At 44.6% G+C, this 27,079-nt stretch overlaps 1 protein-coding gene across 1 annotated transcript in view; it reads right to left on the bottom strand.

Annotated features, from left to right (window-relative positions):
• Positions 1–2,162: 2,162 nt before the first annotated feature.
• ASB2 (ankyrin repeat and SOCS box containing 2) overlaps positions 2,163–27,079 on the bottom strand; it is a 274,707-nt gene continuing 249,790 nt past the window's right edge. The window contains exon 10 of the mRNA XM_085626478.1: positions 2,163–5,000. Coding sequence (XP_085482604.1) covers positions 4,867–5,000 — 134 coding nt within the window. The 3' untranslated portion in view covers positions 2,163–4,866. The remainder of the gene's footprint in view (positions 5,001–27,079) is intronic.

The raw sequence follows: 27,079 nt of genomic DNA, 5'->3' as shown, positions 1-27,079 counted from the left end.
CTTGTTTTGCACTACACCCTTAAAACAGAGTTTGGAGCACTTTTACGTCCTAAAAGCACACTGATCCAGACCTTTTATTTTGAAGTAACATCATATATGCATTTTGAGAGGGAAAGCATTGGGAAGGTTTGTGGCTATTCACTAAATTCCTGCTAGGTGGGAGCTCTCACCATTTCCAATGTCCACACTCCTAGCCTTTCTTTGGAACACCTACTTTCTCCCCATTTATTAAATATATGATTTTGGAAAACCTATTCACCTTACGGATTTTTTACAGCTTTACCATCTCTATCTATGTATACCCTCTTGTCCGGATTCCGTGAATCCGGATATATTCTTTGGGGGCACATGACACGTGTTGCGCACTTCAATGTCACTTACTTGTGTAACAAGTTTAAATATTAGGCTCTTAGTGCGCACAAACCAAAGTTGCTGAGTAATCGACAGCAGGAAGAAGTGAGGTAAATTAAACAAGAACAAACACAGTAACAGTGCAAGAACAATCTTTTTCAGCTGAGCACCCTCAGTTGTACCTCTAGGCCACACTCATTGTTCATTCATTTATTAAACTTGATAAACTTAAGTTATCCCATATGAAGAACTTTAACAACTTCCCAGTTTGAGAGTACAATAGGCAACCTCTTTGCATCAAGATCAGGACTTTGTATATGATGTTAACTAAAATAGAAAACTATGTTCAAATAAGAGTTATTCCTTTCTTCTCCTAAATGAGACAATTTAACCTCAAATGCTTGGTCACACAATTTCTAAAAAGAGAATGCAAGCCACCCCAAGTATGTTTCTGTCTTGTTATCCATTTCGCCAGTGTGAGTTCCTATGGCACAGAGATCTCAAGGCTCACATATGGGGTACATCTCCCACTTACGATGGGTAGAAAAGCTTTAGCTATAACTAAAAACTAGGAATTCCTCTGGGGAGCATTCCATTCCTTCATTATGTTCCTTGTCTGTGCCAATACAGAAGGAGGCCAAGCCCAGGCCTGTCAGAACTACTCAGTCACATCTTTCTGAAAGAGAACATTAGCATTCCTAGAAGCATTTTGGCATTCGAATGATAGATGGATCGAATGATTGATTGCATGTATTTAATTTGCTTTAGTAGTAGAACACCAAGATAAAATAGTTCAACTGGAATGTTATCCAAAGGAAATCCAAGGGTTAAAATGTTTTCAAGCCTTTCCATACATTACTTCTCTGCTGTCTAAATGAACCTCTCCAAGTGGGAATGGTATAACAAGATGTGGGTCCTAGGATTGATATGCCACTGGGTCTCTAGCTTCATGTTACTGAGGAAGTCAGTGCTGTCCACTGCTAGCTTCCAAAATTGTGGCGGAGCTTCTACTATTTGATGTGAAACTTGGGGCCTCAAAATAGCCAAGGCTTTTCTTCCCTTCACTTCCTTACACACTCCTTTACCTGGCTAGATTTATGAGGTACTTTATAAGGTTCAAAGCTCAGTGAGTGGCAGAGGGTTTTTCCCTGTGAAGCAATGTCAGGCAGTGTAGTGGGATCCCTCTGCTGGTATAAGTTCCGTTAGATAGATCGCTGCAGAGAAGTCTCTTAGGTGGATACGTCCCTGAAAGACAGGAATACTTCCATATAGTTCTAGTTGAAGCTACCCCCTGCAAAGACAAATATTGGGGCCCATGTATTTTCACACAGTTCTAGCACAATTGTGGAATTGCCTTGTACAGCAATGGAAGTTTTGGTCTCCCTTTCAAATAAATGCTGATATAGTGACTAAGTTCTGGCACAATGACTAGAAATTCTGGCACTTTAATAGGCTACATTCACAGTGAAATAGTGTTTTTACAGATAGTAATACAGAAGGAAATTATCCAAAGTAGATTAATCTACTCCTAGACCCAAAACTATAAGGTCTAGCAAATTCAACTCAAACTTCCAAGCTTTTGGTTGCTGGGAATCATGACATATTTTCAAATGTGGTGACCAAGGACCTCAGATGGACCACCCCAATTGGGAGTTTTGGTGCCTTATTCTAGATGCTAAATATTGCTCTTCTGCACCCAATTCAATTTAAACTCAGCCAGAAGGATTCAGCAACCACCTAGGTATGTTACAAAACAGGGGAGATGGACTCTCTGGTGTAGGTAATTCAAGTAGAAGCAGTGAGTTCTAAATTGGCACTGTATTTTTGTTCATTTAAAATATTACAGCTGGGAGATTACAAAACTGAGAGGCAACCACACAAGGATTTTAGTTTCTGTTGAACAGGAATTCATTTTTACAATTTTAGCATTTGGCTTGTGAAACCTTGAAAATTACATTTTTTCAACATATAACCCAAATATCCTTGAAGTTGTCAGCACAAGAATAAAAGTAATTTAAACATAATAAATAAATTACAATTTAATAATTTTTTAAATCATATTTAAACGATTAGCAACTGACCCGTAGTGCATTGCTTTTAAATGTGTAAACAACTAAGCACATTACATTGTATAAATGATTATATGGGTAGGACACTAGTCACTCACATTTTAAATGTATTATTTTCAAATCATAGACATTATAACGAGACGTAAAAAGGTACATGCGACAATATGGAATTGTAAGTTCTACGAAACTGACAGGTCCATGCGAGTCAGCTAGCAGAGGAAGCTTTTCTTCTAACATTATGGGCCTGATTCAGAAAGGTACACTTACATGTTTGTGTAAGTTTACGATTTTTTACTATTCACAAAGGTATTTAACTAGTGATATCTTTACGACTCTGGAGTCTCCACACATAAAAATCCTTTTATGTGCGAAGACTCCGCAGTCTTAAAGATACTGTTGCTAAAATACCTTTGTGAGTAGCAAACAATTGTAAACTTACACAAAAGTGTAAGTTTACCTTTGTGAATCAGGCCCCGCATTTGGAATTTGGTATTTAACCCAATTTCATATCTACCTGGAAGGAATTTTAAGATAATCATACGGAGAAATTATCATAACATAACTCACTGAAACACCACGAGTAGTAATAGCGGTTTGTAAAAATAAACTTTCAAATAAATTGTTGGATGTAGTAATACTTTCTATTTGAATGTGTGCTTTTTTATTTGTGCTCCAAGTAAAGAAGTCTTTACAGAGTGTGTATATAGCTGCACTATCCTGGCAGACATTTCATCAGCCTGCTAGAAATAGTTTCTCCTCTATCCAGTTCCGGGTTAGACATTTTTGAACATTGGGCTACTAATGTTTAACAATAAAGTGGATATTTAGTTGTTAGTGAAAATGTGAAAATTGTGTATTAAATGCAATTAAGTAGTTAAAAGATGACCTGGAGTCAACTGAAACTTCATTCATAGCAGTTCAGCTTTTCTCTGTGAGTGGTTGATTTAGCTGGGACGTGCTCCTGAATTTTGAAGCCTAAGATACCATTATTCAGGGGAATAAGGCAGGTCTGTACATGGTGTTTGCATTTGCTATATATATTCAAAACCCACTTGCTAGAACTGGATTCACAAGATTACTATTGTAACCGATCAACTGGAATTTCCACGATTATATGCAAGAACCATTGACTCTGACATGCATCTTTTAGTAAGGCCTCAATAAAATGTCTGTTAAAATAAATATATTTCTGTGAATGTTTTGCATGTTATAAGACTGACAATGCTGACTAATACCTGTTTATGTGAATGCTTGGTATATGCTTATAAGAATTGTGTATGCAAACTATGTAATTAAAATAAATTTGTTGTAGAATGTTAGCAAATCCATATTCACAAAAAGTGTGGTTGTTTCTGTGTGTATGTCTGTGTGTGTGTGTGTGTGTGTCCATGCATGCTGATGTGAAGGGGCAGTGCCCAATTCTCTTCTCACCCTAAAATCTTCAAGGAATTTATGACAATTTTGCATACTTCAGTCTCCTAATCCAAAAAATTGTAAATCTGGTTAAATCACTATTTGAATGTGTTTGTGTGTGTGTATATACAAACTTATATAGATGTATACAAAACAGTGCACCTGCTTTCAATTGCAATATTAAAATATCAAAATCATTTACACAACAAATACTACTTAAAATTCAATCTTTATCACACCAAACCTAAACATGGAAAGTTATGATCTAATGTTGAAGAGTTCATACTTAAAAATTAATCCCCAATAAAGTGAATTCACCTCTTTTCATAACAAACCTCTATAAAATGTTATAAAAGATTAAACACATTTTCTGTTGGCAAATAAATAACTGTTTGTTGTGATGTTTTCATTGAAATATTGTGTGGGGACCCTGTGACAAATTCCTTTTCTTTATGTACCATACATTTTATTCATACAACAATTAGGGTACACATTAGAATTTTATAAAACGTATATTGATGTTCTTCTGTTTGCTGGCAAGAGGAAATGTAGGTGGATCCCAAGTAATTTCCTGTTTTTCCGTCCATCCAGTGTCCGTAGCGTAATTAATTTCCAACCTTTCCCCTAAAAAGAAATGCAGGGACTAGGGGTGCTAAGTAGTTAGGCCCAACCACAATTGATAATGGGGTGATTAGTTACCATTTCAGTTCAATGGTTTCCCCAATGGAAAGGTCTTTCAAGAGTTTTTGCCACCAAAAGCTGACACTTCAAAAAAATCTGCTGATGCCTTTTTGCTAAAAAACACTTTGTTGGATTACATCTCGCTATTCCAGCTTCCTTGTTGGATCTCTTTGCTCTAGTTGCTAAATCCTGTATGCTTTAGTGCATTGTCTCTTGGCTTTCACCATCACGCAGAAGTTGGAAATCAGTAAACCATTGGGCGTTGTTATGAAAACTGCCTTGATCAGTAATAAAAACATTGCCCTCAGACAGTGAGCTAGACAGTGCTAATCTTTACTGCTAGCTAAAAATCCTAAGTGAAATCATATTTCAGGAATTTAATCAGTCGGCCAGGAAGTGGCAATGTTTCAAGTAGCTTAATACGGTGTGTTCCAATGTGATTTCGAACCACAATACGACAGAGGTGAGCAAGAGGCCTCGGAGGTTCTGAAATAAAAAGAGATTGTTTACAGCAATTGCCGGAACATGTTTTCAATAAATGATTTGTGATTAACTGAAATTATTTTTTATTTATTGTGTCTATGCAAGCCCACATAGTCTGTGACTGGCATATGGATATTCCTTGGGTCCGTAGCAATCAGAGTAAAGGTATCTAAATATACATGTATAAGCATAGGCACAAACTCATGTGTAAACAGACACATGCACACACATGCACTAACACACACACATACACACACCACATACACATGCACACATCTTGTATCAATACCTTTCCCAGTGTTATAGTCATGGTCTCCACTCTAAATGAACTTGTGCAATAAACGATCATAGACTACGCCATGGATCATATCAATAGGTAGGTAATTATTGATCTCTTTCTTCTTTCCATCTCTTCCATCTGAACCTGGGCACCAACTTATAAAGGTGAACTGGTCCAAGACAGAAATGTGTACAAAGGTATCATTATACTATGGGAAAGCAGTACCACAATTCAGGGATTCTTTCATATAAACTAGCTGAAAAGTTATAAGTATAGTATATGGTCCTATATTTGTGCCTTTTGCTTATTCGTCCCACGCTTTACTCTGTTGATATTCCAAACAATCAGAAGTGCTCAAATGATTACCACTGGTCCCAATATCGAATGTATGTCATTTAATTGTATCAGATATCTTTAGCCCACACGTAAAACATTTCACCCATCCTTTACACATGCCATAAAAAACCTATACTAGACTTTCTAAGGACATTAAAATTTGCAAGGAGTTCCACCACCAAACAGAGGAAAGAGGTTGAAAGGCAGAGGGCCATTAAATAGTAACAGAAGAATGACTGTGGACTTTGAGGCTAGAACCTTTAAAAGAAAGGGTTATAAATAGATAGCCTTCTCTAGGAGTATTTACATGGTGCCTAGGTGTTCGCCTCAGTTATCTGCATTTGACAGTGTCTGCTGACTTTTTCAAGAAGAGGCACTACGTTGTCATAAATGGACTGTAATAAATTATAAAAATAGTGCAGCTACATGCGTAGAAAAAAGTAGTATGCTTTTTTGGGTATTGCAGACTTCATGGTATTATGCAGCCAATGTGTGTCTGTGTGTTTTGTTTTCCAGATAGCTTTGGGGTCATTCAATGAACCTTCATGAAACTTTTCAAAAACAGTATATCCACTTGAAGCTGTTTGTGGCACGTTTCATGCTGATCCATTCAGCTGGAGTAAAAAAAGAGGTTGAGGTCCCAAAAGTGACATTTACAATTTTAACTTTCAAAATAGCCTTCACTCCTTGAGAAAAAAAACTGTTGAATAGAATTTAACCAAATAAATCATGAAAGTAGAACTTTACTCAAAGAAGTGTCTTTGCTTACTTTGATGTACATCCGTTTAATAGTTTTTGAGGAGCTAGCATTTATTATCGTTTCTATCTGGCAATACATTTCAGAGATATCTGAACCATTAAAATGTGAGTTCCACAAATCTGGTTTTGCAAAGCTCTGTGAATTAAAAATTAAAAAAATACTCAAATGTGATTGGACGAGGAAGCATTTTCTTGCTTCTGCAACTCAGGACCACAGGTCTGCAGTAGGATCTGCGAAACCAGATTGCTCTGATTTTCTTACCCCAGCACATTGGAAAAATATTGCATCTGTCATCGCAAGGCACAGTGATTTGTTTCCCACATCCTGAAAAACAGACCGAAAGGGCACATAAGGTGGCAGAAGTGAGTTCATCATGAGTGCCCATGTGAGTAAAACCCAAAGGAGTCTTCTCTGGTGATTAAAGCTTAAAAAACATACAGATATTGCCATGGAGTTTGTGGATTCTGGCATCACCCCCACCATAAGCAGATTAGGGCTGGGGATCTGCGAACCTGGTACAAGCTTCATGGGCATTGGACCCTAAACCCATGGGAAGCTTCAGAAAACCCCTATTGGCATATGAGTGGGGTTGGAAACAACCTTTACAACTTAGTCATTACATTGCACTACCTTTACAACGCAGTCATTACATCGCAACATCCTTTACATCACATGTCATTACAATGTAGCCATTACATAGCATGTCACAACAACGCATATCATTACAACGCAGGTATTACATCTTAAGTCATTACAACGCATACCATTACAACGCATAGTACCCTTACACTGTCCGACACTTACACTACTGTTGCACTCACTGGAGTTAGAACAGTAATTTTTACCCCTACACTATCCAACACTTACCCTACTGTTGCACTCACTGGAGTTACAATAGTAATTTTTACCCCTACACTATCCAACACTTACCCTACTGTTGCACTCACCGGAGTTAGAATAGTAATTATTACCCCTAGACTATCCAACACTTACCTTAAATGTGATGTAATGGTATGCGTTGTAATGGTATGCGTTGTAATGGTATAATGCGATGGAATTGAATGCGTTGTAAAAGTAGTTTCTAAAAATGCGATGTAATGGCATGCGCTGTAAAGGAATGCGATGTGAAGGATGTTGCGATTTAAAAACTGCATTGTAAAGGCATGCGTTGTAAATGTATGCATTGTAATGTCATACATTCGGAGCAGGGTCCACAGATCAGGAGGGGGGATGGCTTCCCGTGTCAGGTTGGGCACATGACATAGCCTTCAGCCTACAGCAGGTTGTGCACCTCTCTGCCTCCAGCCAGGTCCTTCGACTGTGCACAGCAGAGGTTGACCAGATGTGTTGGCTTCAGCACAGATCTTGGCTAAAGGCCAGGTCCCACAACCATCCACCACAGTGTTTAGCAAAGACCGGGAGACACTTACAGATAACATTTTCAGGATTTCTGGGACTCAAAATTGCTTACCCAAAACATTAAAATCAAGAGAGCTCACTGGATTGTACATCAAACTGGGTTTTAACATGGTTTCGCAGAAGATTTGCAAATTTGAAAAACTGCCCGAAAGGATTTCAAACAAACAACATTTAATTATTTTTTAAAAAGTGGCCCTGAAAAGAACCTTTGTGTTATTTGATTGAATGGAGATAGTGGAAGACATATTTTGTGAGGTTGTTTTTGAAAATACAACTGCCGTCTGCTGTGAAATAGACTCCATCTTTTTGGAATATGCCAGCATGTCAAAATGGATATTACTGTTGTACGTAGTCATCTTGCAAGGGTCCCAAAGTTAAGCAGAAATGACTTTATTAAGTATTTATATTGATTTGTCAATTTGTGACAGACCATATCCACGGTTGCCTTTGACTAATATTTATCTATACTAGGGTTGTGTGGAGGAAGAGATACATGAATGAATGGTTTGTGCTAAAATTGTCACCTCCACAGTGCATAATCATTGCACGGGAATTTTCGCATGTGGGAATGCTTTCCACAATTAAGCAAATAGCCATGCATTTTAGTAGATTTATGTAAAAAGAATGGTGCACTGTAGTACAAGGAAGAGGGTCAGTACCTCTCACTCAGTTTCTCATTCATTTTTTCACTCACTCACTCTCTCATGCACTTTGTCTGTCATACTTCATCCTTAACACCTTCCTTCACCTTGACTCAGTGTTTGTCAATCTCACTATCCCTCTCAGCCACTCTCTCATTTTCAATCACATGTTTCAGTCATTAATGCCACTATTGCTCACTCAGTCACTCTTTACTTACACCTTCTGTCTTTCACGTATTTACTTATTCACACAACCTCTTAAGGGCTCCTTCCCCTGCAAGCCCTCCCTCACACAGTCCTTCACTTTTATTCACTGCCTCTTACTCACTCTCTCACTTTCATGCATTTCCACTCACTCTCTAATTGTCTCATTTTCACTTCCTCATCATTTCACTCAGACTCCCTTGCTTTTTCTTTATCACTCACTCATTTTCACTCACTCATTACTCACTTCCTCTAGCCTAGTCTTAACCTCACTTTCTTACTTGTCTACTCTCTCCCTAACTTTCACACCCATCCTCTAACTCCTTTCACTCAATCTCTCAATTTCCACCCACTCAACCTTTCACATACCGACTACATTACTTTTACTCATATTATCCCACTCAATCTTTAACCACGACCTCTTGTTCAATCTCTCACTCATATTATCAATCACCCTAGTTGTCAAGCACTCACCATCCTTCACAACCTGACTCACACTCTCACTTTAACAGCACACTGTTTTTAACATGCTGTGTCTCTCACTTTTAGACTCGCTAACTCAAATCCTCGCTTTTCCACTCTTTCACTTATTATTTCATTCACCATCTTTCCTCAACTACTGGACTGCCTCTCACTTATATATCAAACAAACATATATTTTAATCTTGTTTATACTAATATCTTTGGTTCTGAAAATAACCAGTATTTTGTTTTTCAGAAAGTAACTTTTTTGTGATTTTTAGAAACAATCCTGCTTTCATGACATTAGCATTTCTCCCTTGCATACAAAAAGTAGTCAAGACTTGGGATAACAGATGAAAAGTTTTTTTTGCAAATCTTATTGTGTTTAATTTTCTTTATTTCAGCAATCCGGTTTTGCTTACCACAGGTGATATCTATGCTGCACACTAAACAATCTAATCCCACAGTTTGCAAAGAGGGATTGATGGTTTCCTGCTGCTACTGTAGAATTCCTTTAGACTATTGATCTGCAGCAAGAATAGCATACGCATGTTTTGCAGATGTAGTTCGCCTGATTGGCATTGCTCTTCGTCTTCATTTGTTCTGCAATGAACTGCCATTCATGCGATGCAATGGAGTTCCAAAGTTGTATTTCCCTCTTGTATTTCCCTATTTCCCCTGCTTAGTTTCTTTTCGCACAACCTACAAGCTACTTATTTAGGAGTTAATTCTTTTCACACAATGGAATGGGGAAAAACCTCAATTAAATGGATTCCCTTGGAGATTTGGAAGCTTCAGTCTCATTAACTTCCATTTATTCTTCTTCTTCTGTCTCTGGTTCTTGATTTCGTCTTTCCTGATATTCTTGTCCACACGCCATTTCTGAAGAACACAGTGTATTGTTCCCCAAAAAATAAAGCACAGCAAAGAATCCATATAGTCTATTTCTGTGTAGGACTATGAAATAGCACGGAATCCAGTAAACTCGGTCAGATACTCAAGAACTATTTGAAAGTGGAGCAAAACATGCACACAAGCCACATTTTTACAGTGATTTACAACATTTTGGTGGTCCCCCATGAAGCTTGAAAAATAGGCATAAGTGAGACTGGCATGCCTTTTGAATTTGTATATACTTCATGGATACTTTCAAACTAATTAAAACAATAGATTTTCCTCTCAAATTCCTCCTTTTTAAAAACTGTACAGGGTTTGTAGTACGTGTTTTTGGCATTGTGACACTTTGAATGGATGCCGCGTCTCAGCAATTGTGCAACGGTTTTGGTCTTATTAGACCTCTCAGCCGCATTTGATACGGTGAACCACAATACACTCTTGGACCGACTTGGATCGATCAAAGTTTGTGGCACCACATTTAACTGGTTGCATTCCTACTTATCAGAACATTATGAGGCAGTTGCTCTTCCTCCTTACTGTTCTGACTTTAAGAGTTTGAAACATGGAGTTTCGAAGGCTCGGCCATCAGCACGGTCTTGTTAATTATGTACATGAGGCCTTTGATTACTCTTATTAAGTCTCATAATTTTAGAATGGTGAACTATGCTGATGACAATCAACTAATTTTGTCATTTGACAACTGCCAGCAGGTGGATCTCACTACTTTTCATAACTGCATGAATGATATCATCAGCTGGCTGAACTTCAATTCCCTAAAATTCAATGGGGACAACACTGAGCTTTTGTGTTACTCAGCAAATAAAGTCCCATTGGTAATTCTGCTGATACCTTCCAAATTGGTTCGTAGCTTGGAGGTTACAGTTGACAATACTTTGTCCATGGAAAGTCATGTGAATAAAGTTGCTTGCACATGCTTTTCACTACTCTGGGGCCTCCAAAAGATTCAGCCCACTGCTAAAACACTAATTGTACGCAGTGTTGTTGAATGCAGGTTGGTTTATTGTAATGCACTTCTGTTAGGAGCAACAGAATTTATTTTAAATAGACTAAAAAGATTTCGGGGCATATTATCAAGGGCTGGCGATAGAATTATCGCCACTTTAGCGTCTGTTTTCGGGCGAAAAGCGGCAATGATTTTATCGCATTATTAACAAGGACACGCTAGCGCGTGTTTCCTTGATTTAGCTTCTGTTTTTGTCACGACTCGCATCGCATCGATAATGAGATGCAAAGTAGGCATGGCCGTCAAAACAACACGGAAAAATATCACTAAGGCAGCTTCGCGATATTAACAACGAGGAGTAGCGATAATCATAATCGCGCTAACTCTGCCCTAATGCAGGAATTTAACGTCTGCTAAATTCCTGACTAAGGCATACCTAACATGGGAGGTGGATTATGGGGTTAAGGCCACAGGGCCTTATCACCAAGCTTATCGCTGTTTTAAAAGGGACATCGCTGGTTTTTCAGCGATGTTTGGCCATTTTTCAGCTTTCGCTGGAATATTTATTGCCATAGCGCTAAGCGTTGATAATACAGCGCTAGCTTGGCGATATATTCCAGCGATAGCCATCGATAATTAAAAGCACGCTAAGCGCGCTCAGGGATAATTATCGCTGGGGCTTGATAATATGCCCCTTCAAGTCTCCACTGCCAAATTGGCCTTAAACAGTCCCAGGAGGTCATCAGCCACTAATGCTCTGAATGAATCTTCATTGGCTTCCGCTGCGACACAGAACACTTTTCAAATCTCTGCGTATTGTTTTTAAAGATCTCCAGGGCCGTGGTCCAGTGCCTTTACAAAACAGAATTAAAAGATACACCCCAGGGAGGTGTCCTTGCTCTGCTAGAGCAAATTTTGTATGCATTCCAAAATCCAGGAAGACCAGAGAAGGCAGGCGCACCTTTTTGGTCAGAGCAGTCCAAATATGGAATCAACTCTCTGCTTCCCTTAGATCCATGCCCGATCTCCTGCAATTTAGAAAGGCCTTGAAAACATGGCTATTCTGTAAAAATCCCTTTTTACATTTTAGCACTTTTTATATTTTAGCACTCTTTTTAGCGGCAGAGTTTTTTCCCTCCTCCTTTCTTAGCCCAGTGAGTCTGACAGTGCCAGGATACCAGCTTGGTCACAGTGCACTTTATAAATCTTTTAAATAAATAAATCCCAACCTAGTACAACAAACGTTTATCAGGATAAAAGTGATGTTATTAAAAACAACCTCCACACCTGTCTCTTTTGATCTTAGATTGGTTCTAGTTTCAAAACCGCATCCCAGAATCAGTTTTCTTATTAAACTCGAAGGCTTAAACATCCCGTGGGGTTCATGGTATTGGTTCTTGGTACAACAATACACAGTCTTGCCTCCTGATATCTGTGATTGATTACACATTCAGCAGACTTCAAAAAGAGTTCTAAACATTTAGAAACAAGGGCCCACCGTCATGCAGTGACCATTTTGAATCTAACCCAAGCAAGCAGACCCAGGAGACAGAAAGCTACATACAACTACAATAGCTTTGTGCTTTAAAGAAGAGGCGGAGACAGAGGTTATAGAAGTGCCTAGAACTTCTACATCCACTGTGCACCCACCTGAGGAGTCACATGTGTGGGAAGTTTTTACTCACCTTAGAGGAAAGAAAAAAAGTGAATTCCCGAAATGTAACTTGCACTTTTTGCAACCAAGTATTGCAAAGGGGCCATAATCACATGTATTCATTTGGGACAATGAGGATGATCAAGCATCTTTCAGTGGTACATCCAAATGAATTCGTTCAAGCTAAAGTCAAGAGAACAGGTCAGGAGCACAAGAACACAACCTGTGTCCTTGGAGAATGCTGAATGCAATATGAAAGAAACAGAACTACATCTGAAAAATTTGTAACAACCAGCATATTATGTAAAACAATCATTTTTTTCAAGGGAGAAAAATCAAAAAGTTATCCCAAATGAAAGAACACATACCTAAAAAAAATCACAAACACATTCTTGCTTCCCTAAAAAAAAAAAATCCAGTTCCAAAACAAAAATTGGAAAAAAAAATTAAAGGATTTGCTGTCTGAAAGAGGTTCCAGGAAAATAAATTGTTCCATATCGGAACAAAACAAGCTTAAGTTAAAAGAAAACATAAAAAAGGTTTAGATAAAGAAAAAAAAAGGGTTGAGTTAAGGAATAAAAAAAATCATAACAATCATTGTCCCTCCACAGCAGTTTGGACAAAGGGCATAACTGTTGGCCACACCCCCTAATGCCATGTGTTCGCAGTGTTGGAAGTCAACACTATGTTTGGCACACAACTAGGTACTACACTCAATCCTTTTTGCCACAGCAAAAGGCCATGTATAGTGGGGTGTGGCTGTCCCCAGAGACTGGGTGCAGGGTTGGACATAGGCTATATCCTGTGGTCAACCCCCACATTGAGTGCCTCAGACCTTGCACTGCTGGGGTTGGCGGCTAGCAAGAGGCTGGGATAGATTCTGGCCACAGGCCTGCAGTCAAATGTCCTTGCGGGTTGAGCGCAGGGCCTTACCATAGTCCAGGCCCCACAGACATTTCAAGCTGTGCATAGCCAAATGTAAGGTATGGTGTTAGCTCTAAATTAAAGGGTAGGTGCAAGTTACAGTTGGATGTGATATATCGCAGGAAAACAGAACATCACTGAAGATTCTGAAGGTCAAAATTACGTTTTATTGAATTTGTTATGTTCACAGTTATGTTTATGTAAACTGACCATAAATTACCTTCCTCATCATGCTTCAATGTGACGGATATCCCGTCTGCTTTATTACAAGTGCATTAGGTCTACAGGCTGCTTCGAAAAAGCAGAACCAGTATTAAGTGGAACACCGGCTGTACTCTGTATCCTGAACAGTGCCACTGGGACCATCATCAAACGAACAGCTGAAGCCTATCCCTGCAGTCCTCCAGGGGGGCTCCACACAGAGCAACTATACACCTCACCTCCTTGAACGTCAATGAAGTGACAGACAATTGAGATTAAGATCAGTAGGATTTAAAATGTAATTTGATTTCAGAATTATGTGTAGAGGCATTACAATCCATTCAGGTAAAGCCCAAGCATTACAATGACAGGCTTAGACAAGTGCTTGTTAGGTCGAGTCTAGGCACTGCGCATGCGCTGTCTACAAGACCTGTAGTATTCAGTAAAGGCGGTAGCTCCCACCTGCTGCTTACCATTTGTTCAGCACAGTGTCTGTCTTCTTGCTGCCTCGTAACTGGTTTAGGCAGCCAAAGTCAATACCGTTTTTTTCCCAGAGCAGCACCGACCAAGTACAGTTTTGTTACGTGTACACAGTTATCTGTTATTTGGGGGAACTTTTTTTTTTTTTATTGCATTGGTTTATGCTCATGTCAGTGCTTGGCACATGTCTGTGTCGTCCCCCACCCCCCACGCCACCTGCCCGTCGCTCCTTCTTTGTTCTTTTAGTTTTTTTCAATAGCACTGTTTTGTTTATATGGCATGGGGAGTCTGTTTTTGGTGTCTTGAACGTCATTAACCCATTCCCCGCTCATGACGGAACCACTCCGTCATGAGCCACGGGCGCCGTGTGCTCATGACGGAGTGGTTCCGTCATGCTGCGGCCGTTGGCGGCCGCTCCTCCCACGCGGCGCTAATTCCCCTCCTGTGCGGGCGATTAGCGCAAGTGGGTGGAGTCATGACGGAACCACTCCGTCATGAGCACAGCTCGCCCGTGACTCAAGACGGCGTGGTTCCGTCATGAGCATAGCGGCGCCGCAAACCCCCCAAACCCCCCCAGCGCTGCGGCGGAATTCGCGCCGCAGCGAAGGGGTTAAAGAGCTTGTTTAATTGGTTAGTGTTACTACGCTGGTGGATGTGTCCTACCTACTTCCTCATCACCGGGGTAAGTGCAGCTCGTAACACTGCATTGTGCACACTATACTCAAAAGCGCTGAGCACACTTGTCAGGAGGTTGCTAAACAGGTGTATGACAGACTTTGACATGAATCTCACTCACTGTGTACATAGTGACGAGCCGTAAACTGCAGCACAGAGGGCACATCATCTCGATTCCTCAGGTATTTTTTGTGCTTTTTTTATGTACCACAAACTGGCATGGGTAGATTACGTACGCTCCGCTTAGCCTGGACTCTGCTCACACTGCTCAAGCCCAAAGGCCCCTGCATGCGCTGCTGATAACGATCTACAGCTGTAGGCGAGCGCTGCTCGGCTGTGATTATTTTGCCTAATGAGCGGCTCACTCTGGGAGCAGAGGCAGTCATTCACTCTTATATCGGCAGTGGGAGCAGTACTAAAATATTCCCAGGCTAGCATGCTTCCCGTGTGCCAGCATGGAAGAAGGACTGCAGGTAAGCAGTAGCCTCACGTAATGGGGCTTTGGGGGGTAGACAACCGGCAGGGAGGCTCGCATCCCCAGGGTTTTTGGGCCGGGTGGTGCAGTCCGAGCTCACGTTTGGGCTTGTTTTGGGCTTCAGGGCGGGGAGCCTTTAAGCGGCCATTTGGGAGCCATGTCACCAATTTGGAAGGTGACACAGCTGCCGATTTATCCGCAAGCTTAGGGAAAGTTTTTTCCAAGCTCAGGGAACGTTTTTGGCTTATCAGGGACAGTGTTTCTGGCAGTTTTTGCCTGTTTGTCTTGGGACCGATGGTGCGTAATGGTGCGAGGGTGCAGGAGGCCATGCGGCTCCTGGCAGAAGCCGGCTGCATGGACCTCGTCCGGGGACCAGTGAAGATTGAGGCCCGACCGCTGAGTCGTGCAGCAGGTGTCGTGGCCGCTGCAATCTTGGCGTGTTTGCTGCCGCGCTGCGGAATGAAAAGAAGGTCTGCGGAGGTACGTGGGGGGGGGCGCAGAGCAAAGGCGGCCCCTGAGAAGCGGGGAAAGCGGGGGGGATAGTGCCACAAGCTGCCTCCCCATTGGATTTCTTGGAGGAAAAGGGTGGGGCAATGCACGAGGGACAGCGCAATGAGGGCCCTGCGGCAGATTGCGCCAAGGGTGCCACAAAGGAATTAGATTATGTTGGTATGGCAAGGGGGGCCCAAGACAGCACGAGGTGCCCCTGAGGTGGGGGGCCAGTAGAGTTTGTATGGGAAGGCTGGGAGGGCCTCAAGGGCAGTGCCTAGGTTTAAAGGGAGGCCCAGATGTCAGGGCGGCAGGGGAGGTGCCAGGGGGGGAGTTTGGGGTGCCTCAGGTTTGTTGAGGGTGTAGTAGACGATGAGGGGGGGTCCAGGGAGGCAGCTGCGGCGGCACTTGGCTTTGCTGGGTGGTTGGACTGGGCCCCCTGGGGGGTGAGGGACAGGTGGTTGTGGGAGGGGGGGTGGGTGCAAGGGTCTGCGGGGGCCTGGGAAGGAGGGGAGGGGTGGAGCCCTAGGGGTCTAGGCTGGTGGCGGGGCAGCCAGTTTCCCTTATTGAATGGGGCGAGGGGGTAGAGGAGGGGCCTGGGCAGTGGGGGGGGGGGAGATCCCCGCCGGCCCGGGTCTACGGGTGTAAAGAGGGGCAGGAGGGGGGTGGGTTCGGCTACGAGGGGGGGATACTCGGCAGGGTTAGGCAGGGGGTGGGTCGGAGTGGGGGGGCGCTGGGTTGGTTTCCAAAGGCACGTTTGGGGACCTCGGGGATGGGGGGATATTGGCAGTAGTTCCTGGGTCAGGGGCAGGTAGGGACACTAACGACAGCAAGCCGGACCTACCATTTTGCTTTGCAGGAGCAGCGAGCATGGGGCACGCACATTGCGGACGAGTATCATGCGGCTCCTCGCTACCGGGATGAAGTGAAGGCAGGGTCTGGGGTGGCCATCTGGAGCACGTCGTGGGACCAGAGTGGTAAAGGCGAACAGAGGTCAGAAAGGGTCATAGCGGGGCGACAGCCCAGTGGGGCGGAGATGCCCACTAGGGCGGCGGTGACCGCGGGCGGACAAACAGGGAATGCTGAGGCGGGCAGCATGGTGCACAAACGGGTATCAGAAAAGGTGGTACATGGTAACATGGTCCCGTCTGGGCGACAGCCCGGAGGAGCGGAGGGCCCCTCCAGGGCGGCGGTGACTGAGTATGGGCAGAAAAGAGAAGCTGAGGCCACCATAGACAGGTTGTTGCAAGATGCAAGGCACACAATGAAAGGGGGGTCCAGTAATGTTGTGCCTAGTGTGTTACAGGAGACGGGACCGGATGCGGAGTGCACGGCTACGTTTCGGATGACTCAACCATCTGCGACACTGGTTAGACAGTTGGATCCGGTGAGGACACCGATCTTGATGCCAGGTAAGGAAAGGCGAGCAGTGAGGCTAGCTAAAATGGAAGGTTTTCCACGGGGACGGATGCCAGAGGGGATAAGGGGGACAGCAGGCTGAAATTTTGCAAGGGAAGGTAAGTGAGAGACACGGAGGTGGGTACAGAGTGGCAGAAGATGGAACAGGAGTCGGGGTAGGGTAGGTCAGGGGGGACGACAGACGACAAGGCATGGACTCGGAAGTGACAAAGGTGTCAGGGGACGACAAAGGTGAAGGGGGTCTGGTCAGTGATGGAGGGCAAGGTGAGTAAGAGGTCAGGCTGCCAAAACCGCCGTACATGGGGTGGCAAAACCATTGGGAGCACACCTCATGTTAGCCACAAAGGAAAAAATTTAGAAGGGCGAATATGTGGATATGTTGAAGCTGCTATAGGGAATTGAGATCCAAGGAAGGATTGAAGGAGGAGGAGCTAGAGTTATCCCGAAAAACTAGGGTACCCATGACAATAGAGGACTGGACGGCAGCCTTTTTAATTTTCGCAAGTGCATACTGTGAAAAGTACCCAGAAAGGTCCGTGGCTTTTTTTAAGTACATGCATGTAGTTAGAGGGGCACATCTGACGTACGGGGTTACGCTGGGTTGCAATATGATGACGAGTTTTGGACAGGACTGGCATGGGACCCCGAAACAAACTGGAGGGAGATCGACTCAGATCTCTACCAGCAGACGCTGGGGGCAGTAAAGTTTGGGAAGACTACGTACTCGGCCAGAGGGTTGTCGTTAGCTTATCGCCCCTTTCAAAGCCATCCCACCCAGGTTGGGGTGTTACACTCCAAAGCCAACAGGGGGAGGTCCAGGGGCCTGTTGGGATTATAACAAAGGCACATGTGCCCGGGACTACTGCAGATTTCGGCACGAATGCTCGAAATGCTCGGGAAACACCCTCTGGTGCAGGCTTCTGGCCAGGTTATGCAGGACAGGGCCAGGCAGGGGATGCAGCATCAGAATTCCAATGGCGGACAGCAGGGATGGAAGGGAGGGGAGGATGAGGGTCGCAGGTTTATATGGGCGAAGGCTCATACACCCATTAAGCTGGATTGCTTGGAGGCCTGGCCCGCACATTACCCACAAAAAGAGGACGCACACATTCTCAGTGTGGGTTTCAGGGAGGGCTTTCAATTGGGGTATGAAGGACCGAGGTTGGCAAGATGTGCAGAGACCCTGAAATTAGTGGCAGCTCACAAAACAGTAGTTTGGGAGAAATTGCAAAAAGAGATACGGGAAGGGTGCATGGAGGGGCCAATTGTAGTTAGCCAGATAAAGGATTTGATTATTTCTCTGGTCGGCGAGGTCCCCAAAAAGGAGAGAGGCCAGTATCATCTAATTCAGCACTTGTCATAACCGCAAGGGTTGGTCAGTAAACAATTTCATTCCTGATGACTTGACGTCAGTGTCATACTCTTCAGTGGACGTAGCTAGGGCATTAGTGGAAAGGGTAGGAAAAGGGGCCGAGATGGCAAAATGTGACATTAAGGCCGCCTTCAGGCTCTTGCCGGTACATCCGGAGGGTTTCCAGTTGCTGGGCATTCAAGTGGACGGGAACATCCTTGTGGATAAGGCTTTACCCATGGGGTGTTCAATATCATGTGCACTGTTTGAGACGTTCATTTCAAGTTGGCAGTGGGTTTTCACTTGGGAATCGGGAAAAGACACTGTGACACACTACCTTGACGACCTCTTCTTGGTGAGCCGGCCTGGTTCGACGGACTGCCAGCAGCAGCTGGACAGTTTCCATATGCTCATGGCACCGGAGATGACACAAGGTCCAAGCAAGGTGTTGTCATTTCTGGGGATTGAACTTGATTCGGTGGCTATGGAGCCCAGGTTGCTGGAGGGTACAAAAACTTCACATGAGGTTGTTGATCGAGGAAATGCTGGCCAGTAACAAAGTGACAGTAAGGATGGTACAAGTGCTACTGGGGCATTTGAATTTCACATGCTGGGCAGGGAGAGTGGGACGGACACTTTGCAGGAAACTGAGCAGGTCACTGGCAGGATTCACGCTACCACACCACCACATGCGTTTGTCGGCAGGGACAAAGGAAGACTTAAGAATGTGGTGCAGGTTCTTGGAGGAATTCAAAAGGATACCCATGTACGCGCCATAAGAGTGGGAGTGGGATGCGCAGATATTCTTGGACGCCGCCGGAGGAGGCGGGTTCGGTTTGTATTGGCAGGGAAAATGGTGTGCAGAAGAGTGGCCGCCTCATTGGAAGAATGGAGGCAGGAACATTGATTTCCTTGAATTGCTTTCACTAGTAGTCGCAGTCACGCTGTGGGGGAGGAGGCTAGCGCACAAAAGGGTCACTTTCAGGGTAGACAACATGGCAGTGGTGCAGGTGGTCAACAGGCAGTAGGCAAGGGATGAGCAGGTCTTGAAGTTATTGCGAATATTCAGGTGGAGTTGCTTAAGAAATCACATTCAGTTCAGAGCAAAGCACGTCCCGTGGGAGAGGTTCCATGGGCTGGCCTCAGAGGCGGAAACTCACAAGACGCCGGTGCCCAAAGGAATGTGGTCGGTAGGAGAAAGAGGTTGCTGCAACTGGTGGTAGGGTCGTTAGTGCTTTCCACGAGGAAGGCCTACAGACTAGCGTGGCAGGAATTTCTGCAGGGAGGTGCGAAGTGCAGGTCTGGGATATGGGCCAGGGAAGAGGACGTCATTCAGTTTATCTTAACCTTGATTGAGAAGGGTTTGTCGAAAGTTACCAGAGCGGTGAAGCTTGCAGGCATAGCTTTAATGGACAAATTAGTGTGGGGCTATGCCCCAACAGCAGGCGAGCTGGGTAAGAGGTTGCTAGAGGACTGGGCCTGTGAGACGGGTAGCCGACAGCGGGTTAGGCTACCAGTGAATAATGTGCTGTGGGGCAGAATGATAGAGAGTTAGCACATGTATGCTGCAGACGGCTGGAGGCGGTATTGTTTCCGGCTTTAATGTATTGGCTATATTGTGGAGCTTCCTGGTTTTCGGAGCTGTTGGGAAGGCATGGAATTCCAGGGCTGCAATGGAAGTAAGTACAGGGATGCGAAAAAGGGAGTGATGCAGTCTCCATCTTCGTCAGGAGATCGAAGACAAATCAAAAGGGGTCGGGGAAGTCAGTAGCGCTGCGGGCCAGAGAGGATCCCATGATCTGCCCGGTACGATGGGGGTGCTTTTGCGGGGAGGAACAAGGAGGGAGGTGGGAGATGTTTTTGCAGGCCCTCGGGGCAGGAAGTCACGGTGGCACAGCTTCTCTGGGTCATGAGGTCATGAGGCGGGTGTTAAAAGTACTAGGGGAGGTTCCTGAGGCATTTGACATGCACATTTTCAGGATGGGTTGACTTCTGATGCGGGGTACATGGGTTGGGCGCAGATAAGTTGAAACAATTGGGACAATGGTCTGCAGACTGCTACATACGCTATAATACAGCAGGGAGGGGGGTCAGGGTGAAGGTGGGAATATTAATTTTTTCTCACGCATGTGTCTTTGCAGGTGTAGTAGCAGGGCCAGAGTCGAGGCACTCACAATCTGGATTGCTGGGCATTCGTTTGTGAAATGGGCAGAAAGGCGCAAACAGAAAACACGAAAAGGCATAAATCTATGATTGGATCTGGGGTTGTTTAAAGTCAGTTTGCACGAAAAGGGGGCATGTGTTTGGCACAAGTTTTTCCCCCTTTTAAATAAGTTACTACACCTACATGTTTGTCCAGATGTGCTGTTACTTCATTTGGGGGGAATGATTTAGTGGTTTGCAAAGGGTTGTCTCTGTTGAAACAGATGAAAAGGAATTTGTGCTTGGTGGTGTGGAATGAGTTTATTCCCGGAAGGCATTGGTGGGGGGCCGAGACGACTGTTGCCATTGATAAAGCCAGGAGGAAGGTAAACAGAGAGAGGAGGGTATTTTTCAGGGAGGCAGGTTTGGCAGAGTAGAGCATCCAGAATTAAAGTTTTTGGCGGCGGATTACCCAGAGCAAAAGTATTCGGCGACAAAATATTTCAAGGATGATGGGGTGCATTTGTCTCGCTTCGAGCTATATTTGGTTCAAATAAAGGAGGTTTGGGATTCTGCCCTGAATATTAGACGTTATCCTACAAGGGGCGGAGAGGTTGGGGGGTCCGAAAAGTCATAAGGACCTTTTCTGAGTGGCGTTGGTTACCTATTTTTGGCCAGTTGTTACTGTTTCATTTTATGATTGGGGACAAGTAGGTAATGAGGTTAGGATAGGTTATACTTAGTAGATAGATTTGTAGACCGGTAGAGAAGAGGTTACAGGGTTTAAAGGGTTAACAGTTATTGATCAAGTTGATAGATCTTTAGATAGGTTGAAATGAGGTTACAAGGTTTTAAAGGGGCGAAAATTATTGATCAAGTTGGGGTCTGTTAAATAGATTGCAATTGTGTTTGGGAAAAACGTAGGGGTGGGGGGAGGAGGATACGTAGATGAAGTTTGTATAGTTAGCTATATTTTTGTGAGGCAAAGGGCGAGGCTATGTTTTGTAAGGTGCACCTGTCTTCAATAAAGCAGCCTTTTTCACACTTATGGTGAGTCAATTGTGGTTCGTTCCATACACTGCGGCCCAATGGGGCTTTGGGGGTGCGGCCGACCGGCAGGGAGGCTCGCACCCCGGTGTTTTTGGACCGGGTGGTGTGGTCCAAGCCCAACTGGGCTCGCGTTTCAGCTTGTTTTGGGCTTCAGGGCGGGGGGCCTTTAAGCGGCCATTTCGGGAGCCGTGTCACCATTTTGGAAGAGGACACGGCTTCCGATTTATCCGCAAGCTTAGGGAACGTTTTTCCCACCCATTTTAAAGGAGGAGGTTTTTTTTCCCTTTTTAGTGTTTATATATTTTTATGGCATGTTTTTTAATTGGGTACAGGTGCATCAGGGGTTTTCAATGTAATTTGGTTGTTGCTTGAAGCAGGTGCGTGGCGTTGATTACCTATTTTTGGCCAGTTGTTACTGTTTCATTTTATGATTGGGGACAAGTAGGTAATGAGGTTAGGATAGGTTATAGTTAGTAGATAGATTTGTAGACAGGTAGAGAAGAGGTTACAGGGTTTAACGGGTTAACAGTTATTGATCAAGTAGATAGATCTTTAGAAAGGTTGAAATGAGGTTACAAGGGTTTAAAAGGGGCAAAAGTTATTGATCAAGTTGGGGTCTGTTAAATAAATTGCAATTGTGTTTGGGGAAACCTTAGAGGGGGGGGGGAGGAGAATACGTAAATGAAGTTTGTATAGTTAGCTATAGTTTTGTGAGGCAAAGGCTGAGGCTATGTTTTGTAAGGTGCACCTGTCTTCAGTAAAGCGGCCTTTTTCACACTTATGGTGAGTCAATTGTGGTTCGTCCTCTACACTGCAGCCTAAGGAGCTGTCGGAGGGGGCTTCTTGGGCTGTTGAAATCGCGCACCAGGCTCTGTGAGCAGGACACGGGCAGGCAGTAACCTCTTGTGAAGAGCTAGTGGAGGCGGCTTCTTGGGGCTCTTGATTTTGGAGCACTGTGCTCTGTGAGGCAGGAAACAGGCAGGCAGTAGCCTCACGTAAGGAGCAGGTAGATTATGTGATTTGTCCAAAATCACAGGGTTTTGAGCCAAAGCCAGGATTCAAACCTGGATCCCAAGTTCAAAAGTCCACAGCTCCGGCAGGCGATGCAGACAGATTTGCCAAATCACACCATATTTACATGTCTCACCTCCTGCTTTCCTCTTACAAGTCATTGCTATTAGTTACATTAATTATAAAATTTGGATTCTACCAAATGCGCTAGGTTGGAAATGCAGGTTCAGGACTGAAAAAATTGGTCACTAACAACAAGGGTATGTTTGGCAACAATGGGTAATCTTCAACCCTATTCCTCAGGATTTGGCTTGGACTGCTAGGGACCTTGTGTCCAATCTTAAAATTAAGGTTATTTTCACTGGAAAATCCACCATTTCTCACTGCACAGCTATTCTGATTATGAAAGTTTTTCTGCCTAACATTCTTATGTACTAATCTGTAACTCCTTAAGCATTCACCAAAACAACTGAGTCTTTAAATGCTATGTATTGTACAAACCAATCCATGATGTATTACTGGTTTTGGGGTTTGTGAGATAATCCTCCTTCGGTACTGCCCAAGTCAAACAATAACTTTTGTTTCAGCCTTCCGTTACCAACAAATCTCATGGTGCCTCAAATTCAAATATTCTCTAAAATGTGTTTCCACTATGAACATTAGACTGGAAACAACCGATATTAATCACACTGCACTTTCAATTTCATTGTTTCCTAAAAGACTAGTAAAGAAGAGCGACAGCATTAGCACATTGCACACAATGAGAATCAGTACAGTAACCTAGGTGTGCCTGATTGCTGGTATGGCTAAGGTTATATAATGGTTATATATAAGAAGGCACACCAAGTCCCAGACCTAGGATTTCGCTTAATAATCTCATGAATTCTTGCAGTTGTTGTCACTACACTCAAAACCAAAATACATAGGTAAAAAACATTGGGCCTCATTTATGAAAAGTGTTGCATCGCTGCGTGAAACCAGCGATACGACACGTCACACTGTGCCCTTCTTGCGACATGATGGATGCGTCATATTTACTGTATGATGCATCATGCCGCAAGGAATGACAGATACGTCAGTATTACTGACGTATCTGTTGGCACAAGAGTGCTGAATTGCTGGAGTTGTGTCGGAAGCATGACAACTCCATCAATGTTCCTTTCACATGGGGGAAGCCCCATGTGAAAGGGCCTGCGTCACCCATACACCTGCCATGAGGCAGGCGTAAGGTTTTGACACATTAGCGTCCTAGAAGTTGTGCAGTGAAATCTTATAGATTTCACTGCACCACTCCTAAGTCCCTTTCTTGTGGGGGAATGCCCACCCTGCATACATTATACCTGATGCAGGTATAATGTAGCGCAGGGGTTTACAAAGTGACACATCTGCCTAGATGCGTCACTTCATAAATATGGCACAACATGGCACTTTATTTACGCCGCTGCTGCGTCACTAAAACTATCTCTAACTCTAGCAAATGCAAGACCTATCGCATTGCAAATGCTTGTTTGAATAGATATCACACCACTCTGTAGGAATGCTTTTGTCATGTCTATGTTGTTAGTGTACATGTTGTGGTTTAGGATCAGGGTTCAGCTCCTATCTGTTTTTGCCATTGTGCCTATGCGTGAAACTAAAGCAAAGAGAAATGAGAGATAGGGTGCTTGAACATAAACAAAGGGGTCATGCAACCATCTGATAGGGCTATCAAGAAGTCTTAGGGGTTAAGGGGTTCAGATCGTATTAATCAGAGATGTTTACCACAGGTGTCCTGGGGCTTAACCTTATTATAGGACCCAAAACTAAGCACTAAGTACATCTCTTTAGCATTTGAGCACTCCAAGACTAAGGTCCTCATTCAGAGTTTGGCGGTCTTTGCCTGGGACCGCCACCACAGTGGTTCCAGGAAGACTGCCAAGGCCATGGTGCACCCACTTTCCTGATTCCGATTCGAATCCAGGGCGTGGGGCAATGCAGTGGCAGTGTCACGGTGATGTCTGTTAGGCTCAAAGGAGAGCTTAACAGCAGTACCCCTGTGGATGAAAGTACCTTTCATCCACAGGGGTACAGATAATGTTATAATGGCACCTCAGGTAGCCCTGGGTCTCATCATCGCAGAGTGATGCTAATCTTTCCCAGTGTGCAGCGGATAACTTAAGCTTATTCCGCCTTCGCTCTTTAGATCCTTCATGGCTCCCACTTCTTCCAAGCAGTATCTCTTTCATGCAATGAAACTTCCAATATCCCACCTGAGCAGCAAGTAAATTCTTCCATCAAATCAGAGTCCAGGCAGCCTTTCCAGGCCATCTAAATTGAAGCTACAGGTTTCTGGTCCCAAATGTGACAATCTCTGGGGCACAGTGAGTTTTTCATCATCACTTGTGTGGATACCCTGGAATGCAGTCAAAAAATCTTGGCAGCCCGACTACAAGTGTCTGCATCATGTTTATACTATAGCTATGTTTATACTATAGCTGCAGACAGCAGTTGTGTATTCCAATGTCACTTCTAAGTATGATCCTAGGCAGCTCTGCCCTTTTGTTTATTGCACTCAGACTGGTCCAGCCAAAGTCTCTGTCACAAAGTATATGCAGGAAAGTAGGGTGAGCTGTGAGGCTGAGGTGTTACCCTAAAGTCATGAGGAGGCCGAAACAAAGACACAAAAAAGGGCAAGCATCTCCCACTGAACAAACTGTTAAACTGTAGGAGGGCAACCCTTCTCGAGAACAAAGGGACAGAAAAAGGACAAAAGGGAAACTCCCTAGCTTTAAATGGACCCACTGTCTTCTCTCCTTGTTAGAAGGCGACCTCAGAGGAGCCCGGAGGGGGGCCCTGACTATCCTGAGACCAACCCTCGAGGTATCGTAGCCGGGCACTGGCGGGAGACTCCTCAGGGGAGGAATCTTGTATCTAGGATCGTACACTCGGCACCACACGACAAAGAGACACCACACCCGGAGTTCTTAAGAATAAATCTTTATCAGATCGGAGTTGTAGGATCTTTATGATCAGCAAGGCAAATATATACAAGTGGAGCGCGGGCTCACAGAGTCTTGGAGGGGGGTAGGAGGTAGCGGGACAGTCTTTGGGGATATGGATCAAATGCAGGAGCGTACCCGGCGCACAGCTCACAATCCTCGAGCTGGGGGATACGCTTGTCGTCGTGGGGTCCGGCGGGACCAAGAGAGTCTGTGGGAGCCGCGAGTCACTCAGCAGGGCTCAAGTACAAGTTCGGAGGTCTTACGATCTTCAGGGAGCCGCGAGTCACTCAGCAGGGCTCAAGCACGAGTTCGGAGGTCTTACGATCTTCAGGGAGCCGCGAGTCACTCAGCAGGGCTCAAGCACAAGTTCGGAGGTCTTACGATCTTCAGGGAGCCGCGAGTCACTCAGCAGGGCTCAGGTGTTTCCAAAGGCGAATCTGCCGGACAGTCCCAGAGCACCCCTTGTTATAGGGCGACTCCTCTTTGATGTCTGGAGTCTGTGCAGGCAGGGGTCTTGTCACCTGGGGGTCGCTTGTCGGGGTTTCCTGCCATTGTCTTTTGATCCTTTCAGGGCCGGGTCGGGAGGAGTCCCAGACACCCAGCAGGCGTGGAGCCAGCCCTCGGGGAGGCCGGCGGGCCGATCGAAACCCACCTTCCCAGGGAAGCTCAGAGGTGCGATGGAAACTGCTCCTCCCTCTCTCATCCCAATGGGAGCGCGATGTCCCCCAGCTGGAGTGGCGCCTCTAGGCCAGGGTCGCGCTGGGGCCGGGCGGCCATCATGGTGCATGAAGTGGGCATGCGGGCCCGGTGTGGCCGAAAGGAGGAAGGCCACGGACGGGGAAGTCCGGGTCGGGTGTGTGTCTTCTGGTGGGAAGGATCGGCTAGGCCGTGGGCTCGGGGGCTGTGTGAGGTGCAGGGGTCAGGTATGGCTATGTTACGAGGGCCGGGTCTAACACTCCTTAAAACTTTAAAGTCATGCTCACTACAAGAGATGCAAACCCCCCATCATAGATTCCACTTGAGTAAATCTATACGTAAAATCGAAGCTAGTGTGGTCATGCACCTCCCAAGTTCCATGCACTTATTGCACACCCATATTTAGTTGCACACAAGTGATGTCCATGTTCCACAGGATGAGCTGAGGCACTGGTTAAAGGGGACTGGCACTCCAATTTAAAGACCTGGGAGAGGCCACTCTCCCCTCAAGGTGACAAGTAAAAATGCTGGTCCTGCTGCTAGAATTATACTGCTTCCACCACTCTCAGTC

This window comes from Triturus cristatus, chromosome 9 (genome assembly GCF_964204655.1).
Source record: "Triturus cristatus chromosome 9, aTriCri1.1, whole genome shotgun sequence".
Taxonomy (NCBI): domain Eukaryota; kingdom Metazoa; phylum Chordata; class Amphibia; order Caudata; family Salamandridae; genus Triturus; species Triturus cristatus.
Note: the sequence above shows the minus strand (reverse complement) of the source record. Positions and strands in the feature narration are given on the sequence as shown.